Source organism: Humulus lupulus, chromosome 3 (assembly GCF_963169125.1).
Source record: "Humulus lupulus chromosome 3, drHumLupu1.1, whole genome shotgun sequence".
In the NCBI taxonomy this organism is placed as follows: Eukaryota; Viridiplantae; Streptophyta; class Magnoliopsida; order Rosales; family Cannabaceae; genus Humulus; species Humulus lupulus.
Genome location: NC_084795.1, coordinates 152644039 through 152664286, shown reverse-complemented (window position 1 = coordinate 152664286; position 20248 = coordinate 152644039). Strand labels below are relative to the sequence as shown.

General features: G+C 42.8%; 1 protein-coding gene across 1 annotated transcript; it reads right to left on the bottom strand.

Moving 5' to 3' along the window:
- Positions 1–3385: 3385 nt before the first annotated feature.
- On the bottom strand, positions 3386–7532 carry LOC133823229 (bZIP transcription factor 17). The gene is made up of 2 exons (XM_062255887.1): positions 5363–7532; positions 3386–4118 (listed from the first exon to the last, which is right to left on the bottom strand). The coding sequence occupies exons 1-2, from the start codon at positions 7239–7241 to the stop codon at positions 3658–3660; spliced, it is 2340 nt and encodes a 779-aa protein (XP_062111871.1). The 5' UTR covers positions 7242–7532; the 3' UTR covers positions 3386–3657.
- Between the last annotated feature and the right edge of the window lie 12716 nt (positions 7533–20248).

The following is a 20248-nucleotide window of genomic DNA, read 5'->3' as shown; positions in this document are numbered from 1 at the left end:
TAATTGCAAAATATATTTTTTCCAAAAATTGATTATTTGTGATAAATAAGGCAACAAATATATTCACACTTAAAAGATATTTTCACATTACAAAATCAGCTGAATAATTTGATATTTAATCCGAAAATCAATATGGAGGTATGCTACTAATTTTCTTTAAACATTGTAAAATATTTTGTCTAAATTAAAGTTTAACCAAAAAAAGATTTTACAGTTTGCTTCCCTCTGCTTGGCTTCTTTAACATCAGTTGTTTTACCGAAGATGAAACTTTTTCTTTATGGTTTTTATGGGTTGGCGTCAATGAGTCCAGATGTAACGCCCTACTTCCTTAGAGCCGTTACCAAGTGAGTTTTAAGACAAAACAATGTGCAATGAACTCGCTAACCGAGGTTTTTAAAACAAAAGTGTGACTAAGCAAAAGTTAAGGCTGTAATCTTTAAAATGCGTGGTTTCAATGAAAACTTCTAGTATTTAACATTTGGGATCCCAAAATAAGGTTTGAAAACTGTTTACAACATAAAATAAGATTACAGTTGGTCCATTATTAAAATCACAGGTTATTACAGCCATTTCTCGAAAATACCCCCAACCAAAGCAGTCGGGCAGGCCAAACATGTACGCGTCGCTTCATGCTCTCTGTACTCATGGCTGGTTGACTCAAACTTTGCCCTTACCTGCAACACAGAGCACCCGTGAGCCGAAGCCCAGCAAGAAAACTCATACAGTACATAACATATGCAAATTATACAGTTAATCATATCAGATAGTCCACAGATAAACGAGTCAACCATTAGACTTAAGCGACCCGGCCATGCCGCCCCAGAAGCCTTACCAAAGCCTGGGGTCTCGGTCCTCACCGTAAGGATATCACATGTATCCATGGGGTCCCACCCTGACTACAAGCACTTCACGTGCTAAGTGGTACTTCCGGCCCCACTGCCGTTCTCGGCCTTTCGCCGTTCTCAGCTCCATTGCCGTCCTCGGCTCCTCGCCGTTTCATTCAACTATAATCACAAATAGTCTAACTCAAATAACATTTGAACATATATCAATTCAATCAAGTCTGCGCCCTAACATGTAATGCAATATAGGGCCGTGCCCTGCAACCACACTATGGGCCCATGCCCTGCCCTATGGGTGTTATAGTTTTCTTACCTGTCAATTTGATAGCTTTCAACACTTGACTTCTTGAGCACGATCCCACTCGAGCCTTAGCGCACACCTAAGCACAAGCATAGGTCAAAGTCAACACCAAACCTCGAGTCCAAAACCTCGCCTCGGGACCAATCCCGAGCCCCCCGGGAAGTCCTAGATCCACAAAATAAGGTGGTGGAATCGAACCCCGAACCGTAGGTCAAAATCCCTCACAAATAGCCGAAAAACCCTTTTCTGGGCACACGGTAGCGCTACAGCGCTCAAAAGAGAGCGCTCTAGCGCTACAAGCAGGATCAGCACCACCCCAGAAACAGGGCCTAGCGCTACAGCGCCCAAAGACTAGCGCTGTAGCGCTAGTTGCAGGCAGGCAACTCTCAACTTCTTTTTCTGCGATTTCTTTGACCTAAACTCCCCCAAATCTTTACCAAACTCAAAATCAAGCTTATAAAAACTCTCCACTCATCCCAAGCATCCCAGATCATCAAAACCCAAGCACATTCATCCCAAATCTCAAAATTTACCATAGATGAACCCTAAACCCAGAAATTCAGTCAAACATCAAGTTAAAGGCTTAGAATTCATACCGTTGATGCAATTTCGACCTTGATTCATTTCCTAGACCTCCTTAGCTTGCTCTTCCTCAAAGCTTGCCCAGAAATTCCCTATAGTTCCCATCAACTCAGCTCAAAAGACAGCTCAAACCAGCCAAACCCTTAAAACTGAAGTTTCTAAAAACTTACCTCAAAAGTTGATGTGTTCTTGCTAATCCTTGTCAAATCTTCAAGTCTAACTTTAAGATCCTTGATGCTCAGCCTATCCTAGCTCTCCACTGAGCTTTTCCCCAAGAAAAATGAAGAGAAATGGTGCAAGAATGCACAAACCGCCCCTTTTGGAAAAACCCCTCTGTTTTCTCTCTTTTCTTTTCCTTCCTTTTTCTTTCTTTTCCACAGCCATATAACTCTCTCTATCAATCCCACTAAGTATATAAAGCCTCAATTAATCTATCTCTAAAAAACCAATTGACCAAAATGCCCTCCCTATTAATTCTAAACCTTTTTGTCCAAGTAGGGCCATTTTAGTCATTTTACCCAATTCCCGCTAATCCTCAAGTGTCTCTAATATTTTCCCGCTTGCTTCCCAATACCTAATAAATCACCAAATATGTATTCCTCATTATCAAAATTAACCTCAATATATACTCCAAATTTCCTGCTTATACCCCCAAGCTTAACCCAAGCCGGGTGTAAATTTCCCCCTTGTCTTTCCGCTAATCTGCTCTCTGGGATCGTCTCGAGTCACAAGTCACAGATACATCCACATGCCACTGTGGTCTCAACAATCATCTCATATCAATACAGTTATGCCCAAAATGGCCAAAATTACAATTATGCCCTTCTAACACAATCAGGGCCTACATGCATACTAATACACATAGTCATGCATCTCAAATAGTCAAATAGTCATATAACATGCTTTAAATCACAATCATGCATATAACTCATTAAAGTCACATAAATCCCATCATGCCCTCCTGGCACGCTAATCAAGGCCCTTAAGCCTTATTAGCGAATTTGGGTCGTTACACCAGAGCTGTGATAATGTCAAAATGGTGTGGAAATGGGTTGATTAGAGGATTGTGACTTTGTTTTTTGGTCCATGGGAAGCGCAACAAGTGGAACGAAGCATACTTCCAGTGTAAATCAGAGAAAACTATTTCCTTCATAAACTACCTCTTTTTTTTTTACCATTTGGGATTAGTCTTCGTTATTTTGGGGTTTTTTTGTCCTATGAAATTATATATGAATTATGAAGGACATTAATTCTCTGCTCTACCACACAGGAAGTATGGTTACTTTCCACTTGGCGCTCTTCACCTTGGTCACAAGCCTCCCAACAATCCATTTCCTCACCATTTGGAGATGGTCGTAGCTCTTCAGCGTATTTTCAACACCTGAAAGTATATGCCTTATTTATTCTTTCGTTAGTTTGTGACATATTTAACATACCATACTTCAATTCATTCAGTGGAAATATGGAGATTTTATTTTTGTTTTTCTTGTTTTCTGGAGAGGGATGTACTTTTTAATTAATTCAGTATAATATTCGCATTATGTAAACCTAATAATAATCATCTGCTTTAACACAATCACACTTGACCTGCTATTAAAATTCATAAGCTGATTCATCACCAAATAAATAGACAAGGGACAAAAACTTTTACCATACTAGTTCATCAAACAGCCCCTCTAATAAATTACGTTAGAACCTTTATTACAAGAGGCGGCTAAATTGGGTCATATTTATACCCAATCTTAACATCTTAATAAAAAAAGTACGATGCTAATATGAAACGGGTAAGGAGGGTCATAAAAGGTTCAGAGACCTTGCGTAAGGTTAATAGTATAATGGATGCAGCTTAATTCTTCTCCTATGTACAAAACTGGGAGTTCAGAAGTGAATGCAGCAGACACTCGAAAACTCAACTCAAATGTTTTAACTTTTTATCCCCAGGAAGTTACAATATGAGGACCAACTCGCGGAAGAACACACGAGTAAGTGACATACTTCACGCTGTCTATAAGCACAACTACAAAAATCCGAGAAAGCGACTTTGGCTTCATCATACCATCAACATCACCATCGCCAGCCTCTCGTGGATCAACAAGTACAGAGACAACCATTGAAGAAACAGATCTGTTACCTTGAAAGTCATCTTTCCGAGATTTTTTAGTCACGTGCTCTTCAGTAATGTTAAATTTCGAACCAGCAAGGGGAATTGCAAGCCTGTGAAGGATCCTTCTGTTGCCGCCCTTGAGGCGTGTGGTATTCTGCCTAGTATTCTGATGATGCTTTGCTGACACATTGGAAACTGACGGTGCAGGAACTATAGCTCCTGAAGCAGAAGCAGGTGAGACATCAAACTGAAAGACTTCAGTACACATACCTGAACTCAACAATGGCCCTGCAGAATCCACAAGTACGGATTACAAGACTGAAATTAAGTTTTAGTTGATTCAGCACAAACTAACAGTACATGTGGCTAAATTAGAACCCACAAACATTTCAGGGATTTGAACCCCAGACCCCTCACCCAATCAACCACTTGGCCTAAGACCCAAATCAAGTTGAAAATTGTTAAGTTTCATAAGGAGAAAAATAACAATTTAGATTAGATAATTACAACATATAAAGAGGCCGTGTCATAATTGAAGAATCTTAGTAGTACTCGGTCACTTGTTAACTATCCTTGAAGTACATAAACATTCAAATTATAACACCATGACCAAAAAGTATAAAGAGACCAAAATAAACAAGTCTAGGGTAGTTAAGAAAAATATATTTTTTTTTAAGAATAAATAACATTTTTGCCCCCTAAATTCATTTTCAAAATTAAATATACATATTGTTACAAATATATTAAAAAATAATAAAAAAGAAGGGAATATGTTTTTTTTTATTTGTAACAATTTAGTTTTTTTAAAAAAATATTTTCAAACTTGAAAGTATTTAAAAAGAATTTTAAATAATTTTACACTTTATTAATTTTTTTTTTAATTTTGTAAGAATTAATTAGAAAAATAGATTTTTAATTTTTTATAGGGAAAATTTTTAAACAGACCCTATATGTATATATTTAAGGGACAGTTAAAAGTTCAGTGGACAAACTCAATTCCATAGTAATTGGGTAAAATGAAAGGCGTCATTCCAACCAAATAAACTCCATAAGTAATGTCATAAATTAAAAGTATCACAAACTTAATTATACTGCAAAATTAGCTCGTGCAGAGAATTATTATAATGAAGATTACTTTAAAACATAATATTTAGAGAGGAAAGAATGTTCAATTACATAACTACCATAAAATATTCACACAGTAAGCTACAGAAGAATAAACTAAAAAAACTTTCTTACTTACCATCTGAATTTAACTGGGTCAAATATCAACTTGGTAAATAAATGTCAATTCAAGGACATGTACAATCATGACGTTGAATAAAATAAGTCAGCAAGGGAATTTGTGCTTTATTTCTTTATAAGAGACTATAGCCATTGTCAATTACCAGCAATTTAACAACAATTATTAAGCCCAAGAGATGTCATTGTCAACAAGGATTTCCCATTCATGGTATATTGCAATGAAGCATCATATCTAAAGTGCATAACAAGTAATCTAAACAAAAGCCCAACAGAAACTAGGTTATTACCTGCAAGACCCTCCCTGAACCACTGTTGTAGTCTACCATCAGCTGCATTTGACTGCAAATGGTCCTTCCTAGTATTAGAAGCACCAGAAGCAAGAGCCTTATGGCGTTCTGTAGGATTTCTGTACAAAGGAGCATGTCCCCCTCTGTTCCCAGGTTCATGAACAGTGTATGGAGCCAAGTCTTTAGCGATTGCCAAAACAGTCTCCCTATTACTCTTTTCCGAATGGGCAAGGGATGCCTTAGTTTTTTCGCTAGCCAGGACAGAGTGTATTATCAAGTTCCCATCGATTTTGACTAGCTTTTCATTTCTTGGAACGTACAAGGAAGCAACAAGAGGTTCACTTTCATTTCCCAGACGAACAAATTCACCATAACCTGGTTTAGACTGCGAGCCTCTTTCTTGGTGCACAAATTCTACCGTTTCTCTGAAACCATCAGATTTTGCAGCTGATATTCCTACTCCTTTATTTTCACCAGATCCATTCATATGGGCGTCAATTGATAGAAACTTTCCACTGTGCTGATCGTGGAAACTGCCACTAAAGTAATCGGACCCAACAGGAGCTTTGTCCCCTAAACCACCGAAGCTAACATCCACCACAGGAACTAGTCCACCAAATAGCAAGATGAAAAACAACAAACCCAAAAAACTAATGCTAGCCACCTTCTTAGCTCTACCCTCAGTCTTCTTCTCTGATTTTTTCATCTTGGGGGTTGACACTGTTTGTTGGGGTTTCAATCTAGGAATGGGAACCAAAGGGACCTGAGACCCTTGTGGTTTTACAACATATGGCGAACATGGCATCCAAGGATAAGCCATGGGTGCCATTGGAGGATGCGGGTACATTCCCGGATAAGGTGGCGGGCACATGCCACCACCACCACCCAGCTGCTGCCTCAAAGTTGCATTCTCTGCCATAATATACGATATTTTACTGTTCAAATCGGTTATCGTAGAATGCATATTCCTAACCTTATCCTCAAGCTCCTCCACGTAATGCTTCTTCCTCTGCCTAGAGAGCTGTGCGCTTTCCCTATTCCTCATCAACCTAGCCTTCTTCTTCTCGTCCTCTTCACTGACAGGATTCAGAGTAGACTGCGAATGGGATCGAGAATTCTCCACCGGCGTTGACGACCTCCTAAATTTGGAGGTTCTCGACTCCCCATTCCCTTCTTCAGCTTCCTTCTTCCTCTTCGACATGCAATTTTTCCCAGTCTCCAACTTAACCTTCAGATCACCAAAAATATTCGACGATACATCTCGATCGGAATTATCCGAATGCACAGGTGAATTCACTCCTTCTGAAACACCTGAACCGCAATTCCCCGATCCGTGAGACGACGCCGGCCCACCGGACTCATGATCATCAGGAGATGCAAAATCCATAGCTCTATTAGACTTACCGTCACCAGAATTTCGAGAATACACACCATTATAGCTACCAGACTCTGACGATTGACAATTGAGATAACCTGCAACATCATAATCCTTAACCCCAGAAACAATAGAGGTATCCGAATCCGGAGACGCCAACTTCGAACCCGCAGCAGCTTTTGAAGTCGGGTCAACTCCTCGATCCGTATCCCGATACATAGAACCGCCGGTGGCTTCATCAAACCCATCCGGAATTAGAAAATCCTCGGTATCAGAAAGCAGGTGAAGATCTTCGATGTCGTCAAAAGTGAGCTCATACTCACAGTTCTCCTCAAACCCTAACCCTAGATCGGAGAAGAAGTTGTCGGAGAGTGCATCGTCTGTGGAGAAAAACTGATGATCAAGGGGCGGGATCGGAAGAGACTCCAACTCGGCCGAGAAATCGCCATAGCTAGGGTTCGGTGAAGGCCGCATCGGTAGGTCAGCGACCACCCGATCAGCCATTGTTTACTCTTTCTAGGTCTTACCACAGAGAAAGGAAACGTCTGAGAAGAAATTGAAGTATTGAACTGAACAAGGACTTTTCTAAATATGGAGACGAGATAAGCGAAATAAATGGCTTTACGGGTGGGTTTAAGTTTCGCTTGGTTCGACGAGTGTAGTCACGCACCACGCGGGTTTTTTTTGGCGAAGCACCGGTCGAGTACCAAGGCCTTGGTCAACTTCGATTGGGATCGCGAAGGCTAAGAGTCCGACACGTGATGCTTCAAAATTGATTGGTGGCTTGCAGTGATCGCGTGGGTTGGAAAGTGTAGTTATGCGCCTGGAAAAAGTTAAGGAGAAGTTTTTTTTTGGTTTTTAAGTGTGAATTAAATGGGAGTGAATATTATCCATCCATGAAGTTTAAGACACGTCTATTGTTTTTGAGAAAAGGTTACGCCACCTGTTTCTGGAAAGTACTTTTTTAAGACTAGGAGTAGTAACCTTGAAAGCTCACGTAGTCGTCCACTTTGCGATTTTTTTTTTTTGCTGTTTTTTTTCCTACTAAGAATGGTGAAATTGGGTTGTAGAGGATTCAAATCAATCTAATTCTCTTGAATTAGTTAAATTAATCTAATTACAAAATATTAGAGTTTCAATTATAATTGGATTGTATTTAAAAAGCTAAATTTTAATTAGATTTGAATTGGTTGGCGGATGACATTATAAAAATTCAATTAAGAGGCAATCTAATCCAACCTTATTAATATATATTATATTAAATATAAGTATTGTTGAATGTAATGTCTCATATCTTCTAATAAGGTTTATAGTTTTGATTAGCATGCTCGGAAGGCAATAATTGATTTACTTGTGTATCAGTATGTAATTACTTGAATTAAATGATTATATGACTAGATATGCATATTTAGATATGCATGTAGGTCTGCTCGTGTAGTTAAGGGCATATTTATAATTTTGGCTCGTTGATGGCGTAAATGTGATTATGTATGTGTTGTGCTTAAGACCACAGTATTGTGAAGATATATCTGATATGTATGGTTCGAGAAGGTCCTAAGGAGCGGATTAGCGGAATAGTCACAATGGGGTTGAATACCCGCTTCGGGGTGAGCCTAAGAGTATTTTGGGAACGTAGCACGTGTTCAGGGTTACTGGGTAATGGGTAGTTGTTTAGCGATTATTTGGGTATGTTGGGATTAATTGAGAATTTATAGGACTACTCGAGGAATTAGTGGGAATGTGGCAAATGACGGGGTTGCCCTTGGAGGCATAAAATGGCTACGGATTAACTTAGGGGTAGTTTAGTCATTTTGGAAGCTAGGGATAGACTTGGGGTAGGCTCTAGATACCAGCAGAATGCTTAGGAAGGAAGGAAAAACACAACTCTCTCTCGACATTTCTCTCTCTATCTCTCAATGCTCACTCTCTCGATGCTCACTCTCTTTCACTAAGCTTGGAGGTTTTGGTGAATTCTTGGGGAGATTGGGTGAGGATTTGAAAAACTTGAAGCTGGAAGTACTTGGGGTTTAGCTCCGGTCAGATTCTCAATTGAAGTAAGGGTTTCAATCTAATTTTATGTTGAATTTCTACTATGATCTAAGGGTTTTCATGGGGTTTGAACTCTAGGCTGGTTTTGAGATTTTTTTGAGATTATGGGATTGTGTGTTTGGGGTGTTTTATAATGATTGGATTGCCTTGATACAAATTCTAGATTAAATTATGGGTTTAGGGGTTGAATTGGGTGTGAATTGGTAAATTTGGCTGTGGAAAACGCAGTGAAAACATGGAAGATTTCTGGGTTTCGGGCTCGAGCAGCGGCCCTGTTCTTTAGGCGTCGTGGCCCGTGTGTGCGAGAAGGCTTGGGACCCTCTAATGTTGCCCAGCCGCTGTAACGCCCTACTTCCTTAGAGCCGTTACTAAGTGAGTTTTTAAGACGAAATAGTGTGCAATGAACTCGCTAACCGAGGTTTTGAGCAAAAGTGTGACTAATTAAAAGTTAAGGCTGTAATCTTTGAAAATGCGTCGTTTCATTAAAACTTCTATCATTAAACATTTGGGATCCCAAAATAAGGTTTGAAAACTAATTACATCTTGAAATAAGGTTACAGTTAAGAAATCATAAAATCATAGATTATTACAGCCATTTTCGAATAAACCCCTAACCAAAGCAGTCGGGCAGGCCAAACATGTACGCGTCGCTTCACGCTCTCCGTACTCATGGTTGGTTGACTCAGTCATTGCCCTTACCTGCAACACAGAGCACCCGTGAGCCGAAGCCCAGCAAGAAAACTCATGCAGAACATAACATATGCAGTTATACAGTTTATCATAACAGATAATCCACAGATAAACAAGTCAACCATTAGACTAAGCAAACACGGCCAAGCCGCCCCAGAGCCTTACCGAAGCCTGGGGTATCGGTTCTCACCGCGAGGATAACTCATGTATCCCTTGGGTCCCACCCTGAATATAGCATCCCATGTGCTAGGTGTTACTTTCGGCCCACGGCCGCCCCGGCCTACGCCGTACTCGGCCCTTGCCGTTCATTTCATCATAATCACACATATAGTACATTCAAAATAATCATTCACACACATCATGATTCATTTAAGGTTAAACATTTGCACACAACACAATATGGGGCCATGCCCTGCAATCATCTCATCATGCAACATGCAATATAGGGCCATGCCCGGCAATCACACTATGGGCTCATTCCCTATCCTACGGGTGTTATAGTTTTCTTACCTTTCCAATCAATAGCTTAGATCACCTGACTCCTTGAGCACGATCCCACTCGAGCCTTAGCGCACACCTAGGCACAAACATAGGTCAAAGTCAACACCGAACCCCAAGTCCGAATACCTAGCCTCGGGACCAATCCCGAGCCCCCGGGAAGTCCCAAATCCCCAAAACAAAGCGGCGGAATCGAGCCCCGAACCCTAGGTCAAAATCCCTCATAAAAACCCAAAAATTCACCCCTGTGAACAGTGCAGCGCTACAGCGCTCTAAAGAGGGCGCTGTAGCGCTACAAGCAAAACACTCCCCCCAGAGCAGGGGCTAGCGCTACAGCGCCCACTGACTAGCGCTGTAGCGCTAGTTGCAGCCCAGCAGAACCAAAAATCGCATCTTGCGATTTTCTCCTCCCATTTCAACTCCAAACTTGTCCAAACCTTTTCCAAACCCAAAATCAAGCTTATACACACTCCACACTCATCCCAAGCATCCCAAGAACTCAAAACCCAATCACATTCAACCCAAATCTCAAAATCTAACATGATGAACTCAAAAACCAGAAATTCAATCAACAACAAAGTTAAAGGCTTAGAATTCTTACCATTGATGCAATTTCGACCTTGATTCAACCCTAGGCCTCCTTAGCTTGTTCATCCTCAAAGCTTGCCCAGAAATCCCCTAAAGTTCCCAACAACTCAGTTCAAAACACAGCTCAAACCAGCCAAAACCCTAAAACAAGAAACCTCAAGAACTTACCTCAAGTTTCAGATGTTCTTGCTAATCCTTGCCAAGTCTTCAAGTGTGGCCTTAAGATTCTTGATGCACAGCCTATCCTAGCTCCCCACTGAGCTTGACCTCAAGAAAAATGAAGAGAAGAGGTGCTAGAACCCTCAAACCGATCCCTTAGAAAACCCATCAGTTTTCTCTCTTTTCTTTCTTTCCTTTTTCCTTTCTTTTTCAGCCCCTTTACTCTATTCTAAAAAATCCACTAAGTGTATAAAGCCTTATTTATTCTATCTTCAAAAGCCAATTGACCAAAATGCCCTCCCTATTAATTCTAAACCCTTTTTCCCAAGTAGGGCCATTTTAGTCATTTACCCAATTCCCGCTAATCCTCAAGTGTCTCTAATATTTTCCCGTTGCTTCCCAATACCTGATAAATCACCAAATAATTATCCCCCATCATCAAAGTAAATCTCAATCTATTTCTCTGAATTCCTGTTCATACCTCCAGGCTCGCCCCGAGCCGGGTATAAATTCCCGTCATGAATTTCCGCTAGCCTGCTCACTGGGATCGCCTCGAGTCACAAATCACAGATACATCCACATCACAATGTGGTCTCAACAATCATCACATATCAATGCAGTTATGCCCAACATGGCCAAAATTACAATTATGCCCTTCTAACACGATCCGGGCCTACATGCATACTAACATACATAGTCATGCATCTCAGATAAACAAATGGTCATATAACATGCTTTAAATCATAACCATGCATTTAAATCATTAAAATCACACATAAATCCCATCATGCCCTCCTGGCAAGCTAATCAAGGCCCTCAAGCCTTATTAGCGGATTTGGGTCGTTACAGCCGCCGTGGTGCAGGTAGGGCGCGCTGCAGCCTGTGTCCCCCAATTCCGAAGTTTTAATTGTGTTAGGACTTGATGTATATTTATTATTAGTGTTGTGACTAGGTTTTACTGCCAAGGCTCGGGTTTAGGGGATCGTGCTTGGGATCGCACTAGTCAGTCAGCACGGGACATAGGTAAAAAAATTGTTTGTGCTCGTAGAGTACGACATGGCCCAACTATCTGTGTTTAATGCTATGGATGGATTTTCATTATTGTTATGCTATGTTTGTATGATTATGACTGATCGACGAAGGCTAGAAATGACGATAAGCATGTTGAATGCAGGCCGAATGGCGATAAGCATGTTGAATGCAAACCGCCATGGTAGGGCCATCTTGGGTGCTGTACTCACCCGTTCAGTGAAGACCGTGAACCCGGTGCCTGGTAATGGACCTGGGTTGGCATAGACCGCTATGTGAATAGTTTGTTATCAGTTTAAATTTATGTATTTATTGGAATGAATTGTCAGTATGCTATGTGCGTGAGTTTTCTTGCTAGGCCTTAGCTCACGGGTGCTCTATGGTGCATGTAAGGGCAAGGGTAAAGCCGACCAAGCATGAGTTGGAGGGCGTGGAGCGGTGTGTATATGTTTGGCCTACCTGGTCGCCCCAACTGGGGTTGTTTTGGGGGACATGTTATAAACATTTGGTTTTGTCGCTTTGGTCGACTGTACTCTAACTTTTGAGTTGTAAATATATTTTGAAACAGTATTGTTGATGGTGAGAACTCGTCAACGATGTTATGTTGGAAAACTCAAAGGTATGTATGAAGATAGCTAGATCAGAACTTAGAATAGACTTAAGGAAAAATAAATGCAAATCAACAATGGAGTAAACATTCGTATATTGCTTAATAGCCTGAGTATACAATGAATTTTTCAACCCCCAATTCTTAGGAGTGAAGGTCTATTTATAGCTGGGCTCTAAAGGCCCCTTATACGTGGTGGTCCTTGGGGACAAAATAGTACACGAGTAAACTGTCAAAGTAGTAGCACAGGTGATAGTGGTATCAGAGGAGTGGTGGTCGGCTTTAGATGTGTCAGGGGTCTGCAAAAGTACTCCTGCCTTAGTACCATATTATACCTCCAATACTTGTCGGGTACGGACCTCATAAGCGTGTTGAGGGAGTCCTTACCACGTACCCCTCTATTACTGCCACTACTTGTCTGGCGTGGACATCGTGTCCGTATTCTAACTCCGCTTGGTTTATAAATGTATTGCGTACCTTTCCTGACTTCATATCGAATCATTGTGAGGCCTTCCCTAACCTTCCTTGAACGCATGTTCAAGAGGTCCTTGACTCTACATCTCATGAGACCGACAGGGAAAGAGGTACCTCGTTGGTGGCACTTATCTCAGGGAGAGAGATAAGGCCTCTTCAATGAGGCTTGCTGCATATGCAATGAGACATGGTGCCCATGTGTGAGATGAGAGTCTCACTTTGCGAGACCATTTCCCTGCAGCCCCCACGCGCAATACCCTCTTGGCGCGAGGCCCCTCCAAGATGCGGGACACCCTCCAAGCACGAGGCGCTGGCATCACGACATAGAGGCACCTGAGCGAGGCGAGGTGCTGGCACGCGGCACGGGTACACGACACCACGACACGGAGGCTCTTGGGTGAGGCTAGGTGCGCTTCGCTATGTGAGGCCTCAACGTCTAACGAGGTGCTGGCATGGGCGCGCGAGGCGCTGGCATCATGGCATGGAGGCACCTGAGCGAGGCGAGGTGCTGGCACACGGCACGGGCACGCGACACCACGGCACGGAGGCTCCTTGGCGAGGCGAGGTGCTGGCATGGGAGTGCGAGGCACTGGCATCACGACATGGAGGCACCTGGGCGAGGCGAGGCGAGGTGCTGGCACGCAGCATGCGGAACGCGGCACGGGCACGCGACACCACGGCACGGAGGCTCCTGGGCAAGGCGAGATACGCCTCACTATGCGAGGCCTCAACGTCTCGCGAGGTGCTGGGTAGCCAAGGTATGGAAACGCGGGGCGTTGGCATGGGCGCGCGGGACCGTGGTGCGTGGCCTTTGGAGTGGTCCCTTGATGAGATGCTCTGGTGTTCAGCGAGGCGCAAGGGTGCGTGGCACCTGGGCGCAAGGCGATTTGGTCTTCAACGAGGCAGAGGCCTCGTGAGCCCGTGGGAGCAAGACTCCTAAGAGCTTGGCACTTGGGTCTACAACTAGGCAAGGGTCTCGCAAGGCACATGGACGCCCGACACCTAGGCGCGAGGCGGGGGCCTCGCAAGGCCCAGGGGTGTGAGACACACAAGGGTGTTGTGAGCCTTCGAATCTTCAGAGACATGCGGGGCACTTGGGAGTGTTGGCTAGAACATGGTTGTAATGACGCAACTATTTATAAGATTTAAACCATTAAAGCTACTAGATATAACTACTACTTTGAAGGGAACATACATGAGAAATATTCATAACTGTAACACCCTACTGCCTTAGAGCCATCACTAAGTGAGTTTGAAAACGTGCAATTAACTCGCTAACCAACGTTTTAAGACAAAAGTGTAATTAAACCATAAACAGAGTCATATACTTTGAAAATAGGTCCATTCACTGAAAAAAAAAAATAAAGTGTTTAACATTTGGGATCCCAAAATACTGTTTAGAAATATTTACAACTCAAAAATATAACTAAGGTCGGCGAAACGAAAAAATCTAGGTTTGGTACAACCATCTCCCAAAAATACCCCTGGCCATGGGAGCCAGGCAGGCCAAACATGTATGCGTCGCTTCACGCTCTCCGTACTCATGGTTGGTCGACCTTCCCCTTGTCCTTACCTGCATCATAGAGCACCCGTGAGCCAAAGCCTAGCAAGAAAACCCTCACAAGCAGATAACATAAGCATATTTACATTCAACATATAATCAAGCCATCATCATGATAAACACATACGACCATGTCGTCCCAGGCGCTTTACCAGGCCCTGGGTTCGTGGTCCACATTGTGAGGATATCCTAGGTATCCTTTAGAGTCTCGCCCTGGCAACTCGCACTCCGCGTGCTAAACGCTGCTCCCGGCCCCTTGCTGTTCTCGACCTTTCCGTTCTCAGCCTTTGCGGTTCCCTGCTCTTTCCGTTCATTCACATATATGCACACATAGCATAATTAAGCAGATACTTAAACACATATAAACTCAATCAAAGGGGCTACGCCCTGCAACATAATCATATAGGGTCATGCCCTACAACACAAGCTCTATGGGAACAACAGTTTTCTTACCTGTGTCCCGAGCCTTCCAAGCACCGATGTCCCGAGCACAGTCCGCTAGTCCGAGCCTCGCCGAAACCCTAGTCACAACGTATCAACAATATTCATCCATCAAATTCTAATCCATTAAATATCTTTGAGTCATAATTCTAATCTTCGGGAGCTTGAATTCTATCAATCCGAGTGATAAAATCCATCCCGAGCCTTAACTTTTGGATTCCCAATCCTAAAACCTCTTTAAAGCCCAAAAATGCACTAAGCGTCGTGGCCCCATGAGGCCATGCCACGGCCCGTCCCCAACAGAGACCTCCAACCCTAAAACAGGGCAGGCGCACCGCGGCCCAAGCAAGGGCATGCCGCGGCCCACCCTTCTTCCTGGCCACCAAAATGCTCTAGAGGGTCGCGGCTTAGCAAGAATAATGCCGCATCCCGACCCTTCGAACCCAGAAAAATCCTCCATTTTTACCTTGAAAACCCAGCCAATTTACCCCAAAATCAACCTAATAATCCCACTCAATCATCACAACATTTCCAAAGTAATCCTAGTAGCAAAACCCAACAGAAACTAACCCCAAAACTCACCCAAATAATCAAGCGCAATTCACAACTTTACTCACATGAAACTCTAAAATACCAGCAGCAATTCAATACAATTCACTAAGTTAAGAGCTTACCTTGAACTGATTTGAACCCCTGGATTAGTTCCCTAAGCTCCAAGCTTCTAGCTCCCAAAATCCCAGTTCAAAAATCCTTAGTCTTTGGTTAAATTTCACCAAAATGCTTCAAGCTTCCAAAGGAAGAAAACTCCAAGAGAGAGAGGAAGAAAGAGGGTCGGTTTCCTTAGCTTCTAAACACTTCTCCAATTTTGTTTTATTTAACTTAAGTTTCTAAGGTTATCTCAAGGGCTCAGGGTACCAAAAATGTCCCCGAGGGAAAAATGGTAAATTTCCCCAATATTCCCTTCTAAATATTCTATCTTCAAATATATCTCCAAATATTTATTTCCATAACCCGATAACCCCATAAAACGTCTAAACCCGAAATACCCCTTGACTCGCCCCGAGTCGGATTTTCAACCCCGTTGTGACTTTCTAGCTAACACCTCCCTAGGACTGTCTAAGATCGTGCAACACAAATATATCACAATTATTATGATTATCACATTTATGCCCTCAACGGGCTAAAATTACAAACATGCCCCTAATAACCATACGGGGCCTACATGCATATTTAATTCACCTAAACATGCATCTCTAATCATATACTCATACAAATACACATATTATAATAATGAATCACTTATTGCCCTCCAGGCATGCTAATCAAGGCCCTAAGCCTTATTAGCCAATTTGGGACGCTACAACTATCCCTTCCTTACAGAAATTTCGTCCTCGAAATTACCTGAACAACTCGGGATACCGCTCCTGCATCTCTGATTCAAGTTCCCATGTCGCCTCCTCAACTTTGTTGTTCCTCCACAGCACTTTCACCAAGGTGATGGTCTTGCTCCGCAAGACTTTATCCTTTCGGTCAAGAATCTAAACCGCCTTTTCGTCATAAGACAAATCCTAGTCCAGCTCAAAATTCTCATAACTCAGTACATGTGCCGAATCTGATACATATTTCTGGAGCATGGATACGCGAAAAACATTATGAACCCCTAACAATGCTGGAGGCATCGCCAACCTGTAAGCTACCTCTCCAACCCGTTCCAGAATCTCGAAGGGGCCAACAAACCTAGGGCTCAGCTTGCCCCGAGCACCAAACCGTTTCACTCCCCTCAAAGGTAAAACCCTAAGGAACACATGACCACTGACCTAAAACTCCACGCTTCTGCGTCTCAAGTCTGAGTAACTCTTCTGGCGACTCTGGGAGGCGAGCATTCGAGCTCTAATCTTCTCAATCGCTTCATTGGTCCTTTGAACCATCTCAGGACCCAAATAACTCCTCTCACCCGTCTCATCCCAATGGATAGGTGACTTGAACTTCCTCCCATAAAGCATCTCATATGGAGCCACTCTGATAGTCGCCTGATAACTGTTATTGTACGAGAACTCAATCAAAGGGAGATACTTACTCCAAGATCCCCCAAAATCTAGCACACAGGCTCGTAGCATGTCCTCCGACACTCTTAGGCCATTTGTCTACAATTTATATGGCATAATACCATCCTCTATAAAGCATAAAGCATACAAAGTAGGGAACTCTTAGTCCCATTATGAATCCACAAGCGGGTGCAGTTTTCTTACCTTTAATTTCCAACCGCTTCGATTACGAGAAATTCCCCTTAAGCACGATCCGTCTCCCGAGCCCTAGCTTTTACCTAGTCACAACCAAGATAAGGGATTCCATTAGTATTCGATTAAAGGTTTCTAGGTTAAGTTCTAGCTTCCGGGACATCGAATTCCACCAAGAACGGTGGTGGAATTGATCCCGAGCACCCTAGGTTAGGTTCCCATGCTTAAAACCTTAAAATAACAAAAAATGCCCTTAAGGGTCGTGGCCCTTGAAACCCATGCCGTGGCCCACCCCTGAAACAGAGGCTAGGCCTCTCTAAAGACAGACACGTGTCGTGGCCCTGCCCTGTGGCACCGCGACGCTTCCCCACTGCAAAGCCTCCTTGACTTTTCTTTGCTTCGCAGGGCCGCGAAACTCTAGAACAGAGCCACGACCTAGCCCCTCGTGCCCAGAAAATCCACCATTACTAACATCCAAAACTTGCTCAAAACCACCCCAAAGCACCCTAATTCTAAAACCCATTGATCACAAAACTTCTAACATGATTCTAGCAACAAAATCCAGCAGAAACCTAGCTTAAAAACTCATTAAAATCCGTTTTTAATTTCTAAAACCCAGAAACTCAAGAACATAAAAAACCAGCAATGAAACACCAGAATTCAACCATTAGATCATGGATTCAAGCTTACCTCCACTGCAGAACCAACTCCCTTACGATTTCTGAGCTAAAACCCAAGCTTTCTAGCTTCAATTCCGTCCTTAAATTTCAAAACCATAAACACTTTAAAACCCAGCCAAAACAATGAATTCTAATTATTAAGAGTATGATTCAGTTCTTACCTTAGTCCTGGTTGAATCCCTTAATTAAGACTGAGCTAATCCCTCAAAACTTCAGCTCAAATCACAGAGTTCCAGCTGAATTTCCTTAGGTTTCAGTAGTTTTTTCCTTGGGAGAGAGAAAAGAAGAGAGAAGGAAGGAAAGGGGTCGGTTCTTTATGTTTCTACTGAGTTCTGAGTTTTACCTAGTGTATCCTTAGTTAATTAAATCAATCCCGAGGCTCGGGGTGCCGGAAACGTCCCCGAGGGCAAAATGGTAAAACTCCCCAGTATTCTCGCCTAAGCTTCCTAACCTCAAATATATCTCAAATTATTTATTTCCATGACCCGCTAATCTAAATAACCTTCCAGTACTTAAAATACCCCTTGACTTGCCCAAAGTCAAGTATTAAGCCCCGTTGTGACTTTCCCTCTAACTAGCTCCCTAGAATCGCCTCAAGTCGCATGCTGCAGATTTACCCACATAATAATGTGGTTCTCACAATTAAAGCATATAATCACATTTATATTCATATAACCATGCATTAAGTCAATAGATTCACGCATAAACCAATTATTCCCTCCCGGCACACTAATCAAGGCCCTTAAGCCTTATTAGTGATTTTGGGTCGTTAAACTTTCCCCTCCTACAGAGAATTTCGTCCTCGAAATTTACCTGAATAGCTCGAGATACTGATCCCGCATCACCATCTCGAACTCCCAGGTCCTTCTTCGACCTTGCTATTTCTCCACAATACTTTAACTAACGGAATCGTCTTATTCCGTAGAATTTTATCCTTCCGGTCCAAAATCTGAACCGGTCGCTCCTCATAGGACAAATCTGCCAGTAACTCTAAGTCCTCATACTTCAGCACATGTGTCGAATCTGAGACATACTTTCGCAACATAAAGACATGGAATACATCATGAACTCCCGACAGTGTCAGTGGCAAGGCCAACCTGTAAGCCACCTATCCAATCCTTTCTAGAATCTCGAAAGGTCCAACAAACCGAGGGCTCAACCTGCCCTTTACTCCGAATATTGTCACCCTTCGCAGAAACACATGGTCCCCAACATAGAACTCCACGTCTCTACGCTTAGGATCATCGTAGCTTTTCTATCTACCCTGCGAGGCAAGCATTCTGGCTCGAATCTTCTCAATAGCCTCATTTGTCTTCTGAACCATATCTGACCCCAAATATTTTCTCTCACCCATCTCATCCAAATGAATGGTTGACCTACACTTCCTTTCGTATAACATCTCATAAGGAGCCACTCCAATTGTGGATTGATAACTATTGTTATACGAGAATTCGATCAACGGAAGATACTTAGTCCAAGATCCCTCGAAATCAATCACACACGCCCTAAGCATGTCTTCCAACACCTGAATCATCCTCTCAGACTGTCCATCAGTTTGAGGATGAAAGGTTGTGCTAAACTTCAACTGAGTCCCCATGGCTCTCTGCAGAGCTCCCCAGAACTTAGAGGTAAAGATAGGGTCTCGATCAGATACAATAGACTTGGGAACCCCATGGAGACGAACTATCTCCCTCACATACAACTCTGCATACTATTCCACTGTATAAATCGACTTTACTGGCAGAAAATGAGCTGACTTGGTGTATCTATCCACTATCACCCACACCGAGTAACAAAGTCCCACTGTCCTGGGTAGACCTCCCACAAAATCCATTGTGATGTCCTCCCACTTCCACTCTGGAATACCCAAAGGCTAAAGCAATCGCGCTGGTCGCTGATGCTCAGCCTTCAGCTGTTGACATGTCAAACATCTGGCCACATAATCTACCACATCCTTCTTCATCTCGGGCCACCAATATAATGTCCGTAGATCCTAATACATCTTCGTGGTACCCGGATGAAGCGATTATGGCGTAGTGTGAGACACATCCAGTATCTCTCGTCTGATCCCCTCATCTGCCGGAACACAAATTAGTCCCTGATATAGAAGCATACCAACCTCAGAAACAGAATAGTGCTTAGCTATCCTTGCTAAGACATTCTGCCTAACTTCCTGTAACTGCACATCTACCAACTTCCCCTCCTTGATCCGCTCTAGAAGGGTCGACTGCAAGGTAATATTGGCCAACCGACCCACCACCAGCTCTATCTTTGCCCTGACCATCTCATCAGCTAATTCTCTTGAGATATGGATGGAACTATACAACTGACCTGGGCCCCTCTGGCTCAACGCATTCGCCACTACATTGGCTTTCCCCGGATGATAAAGAATATCACAATCGTAATCTTTAACCAGCTCCAACCAACGCCTCTGCCTCATGTTCAGATCCTTATGGGTGAAGAAATACTTCAAACTCTTATGGTCAGTGCATATCTCG

Excerpts from the sequence above, each read along its gene's own strand:
- LOC133823229 (XM_062255887.1), bottom strand. The coding sequence starts at position 7,241 with ATGGCTGATCGGGTGGTCGCTGACCTACCGATGCGGCCTTCACCGAAC. Across the intron at positions 4,119-5,362 it reads GTTCAGGGAGGGTCTTGCAG|GGCCATTGTTGAGTTCAGGT; the intron begins GTAATAACCTAG and ends TGGATTCTGCAG.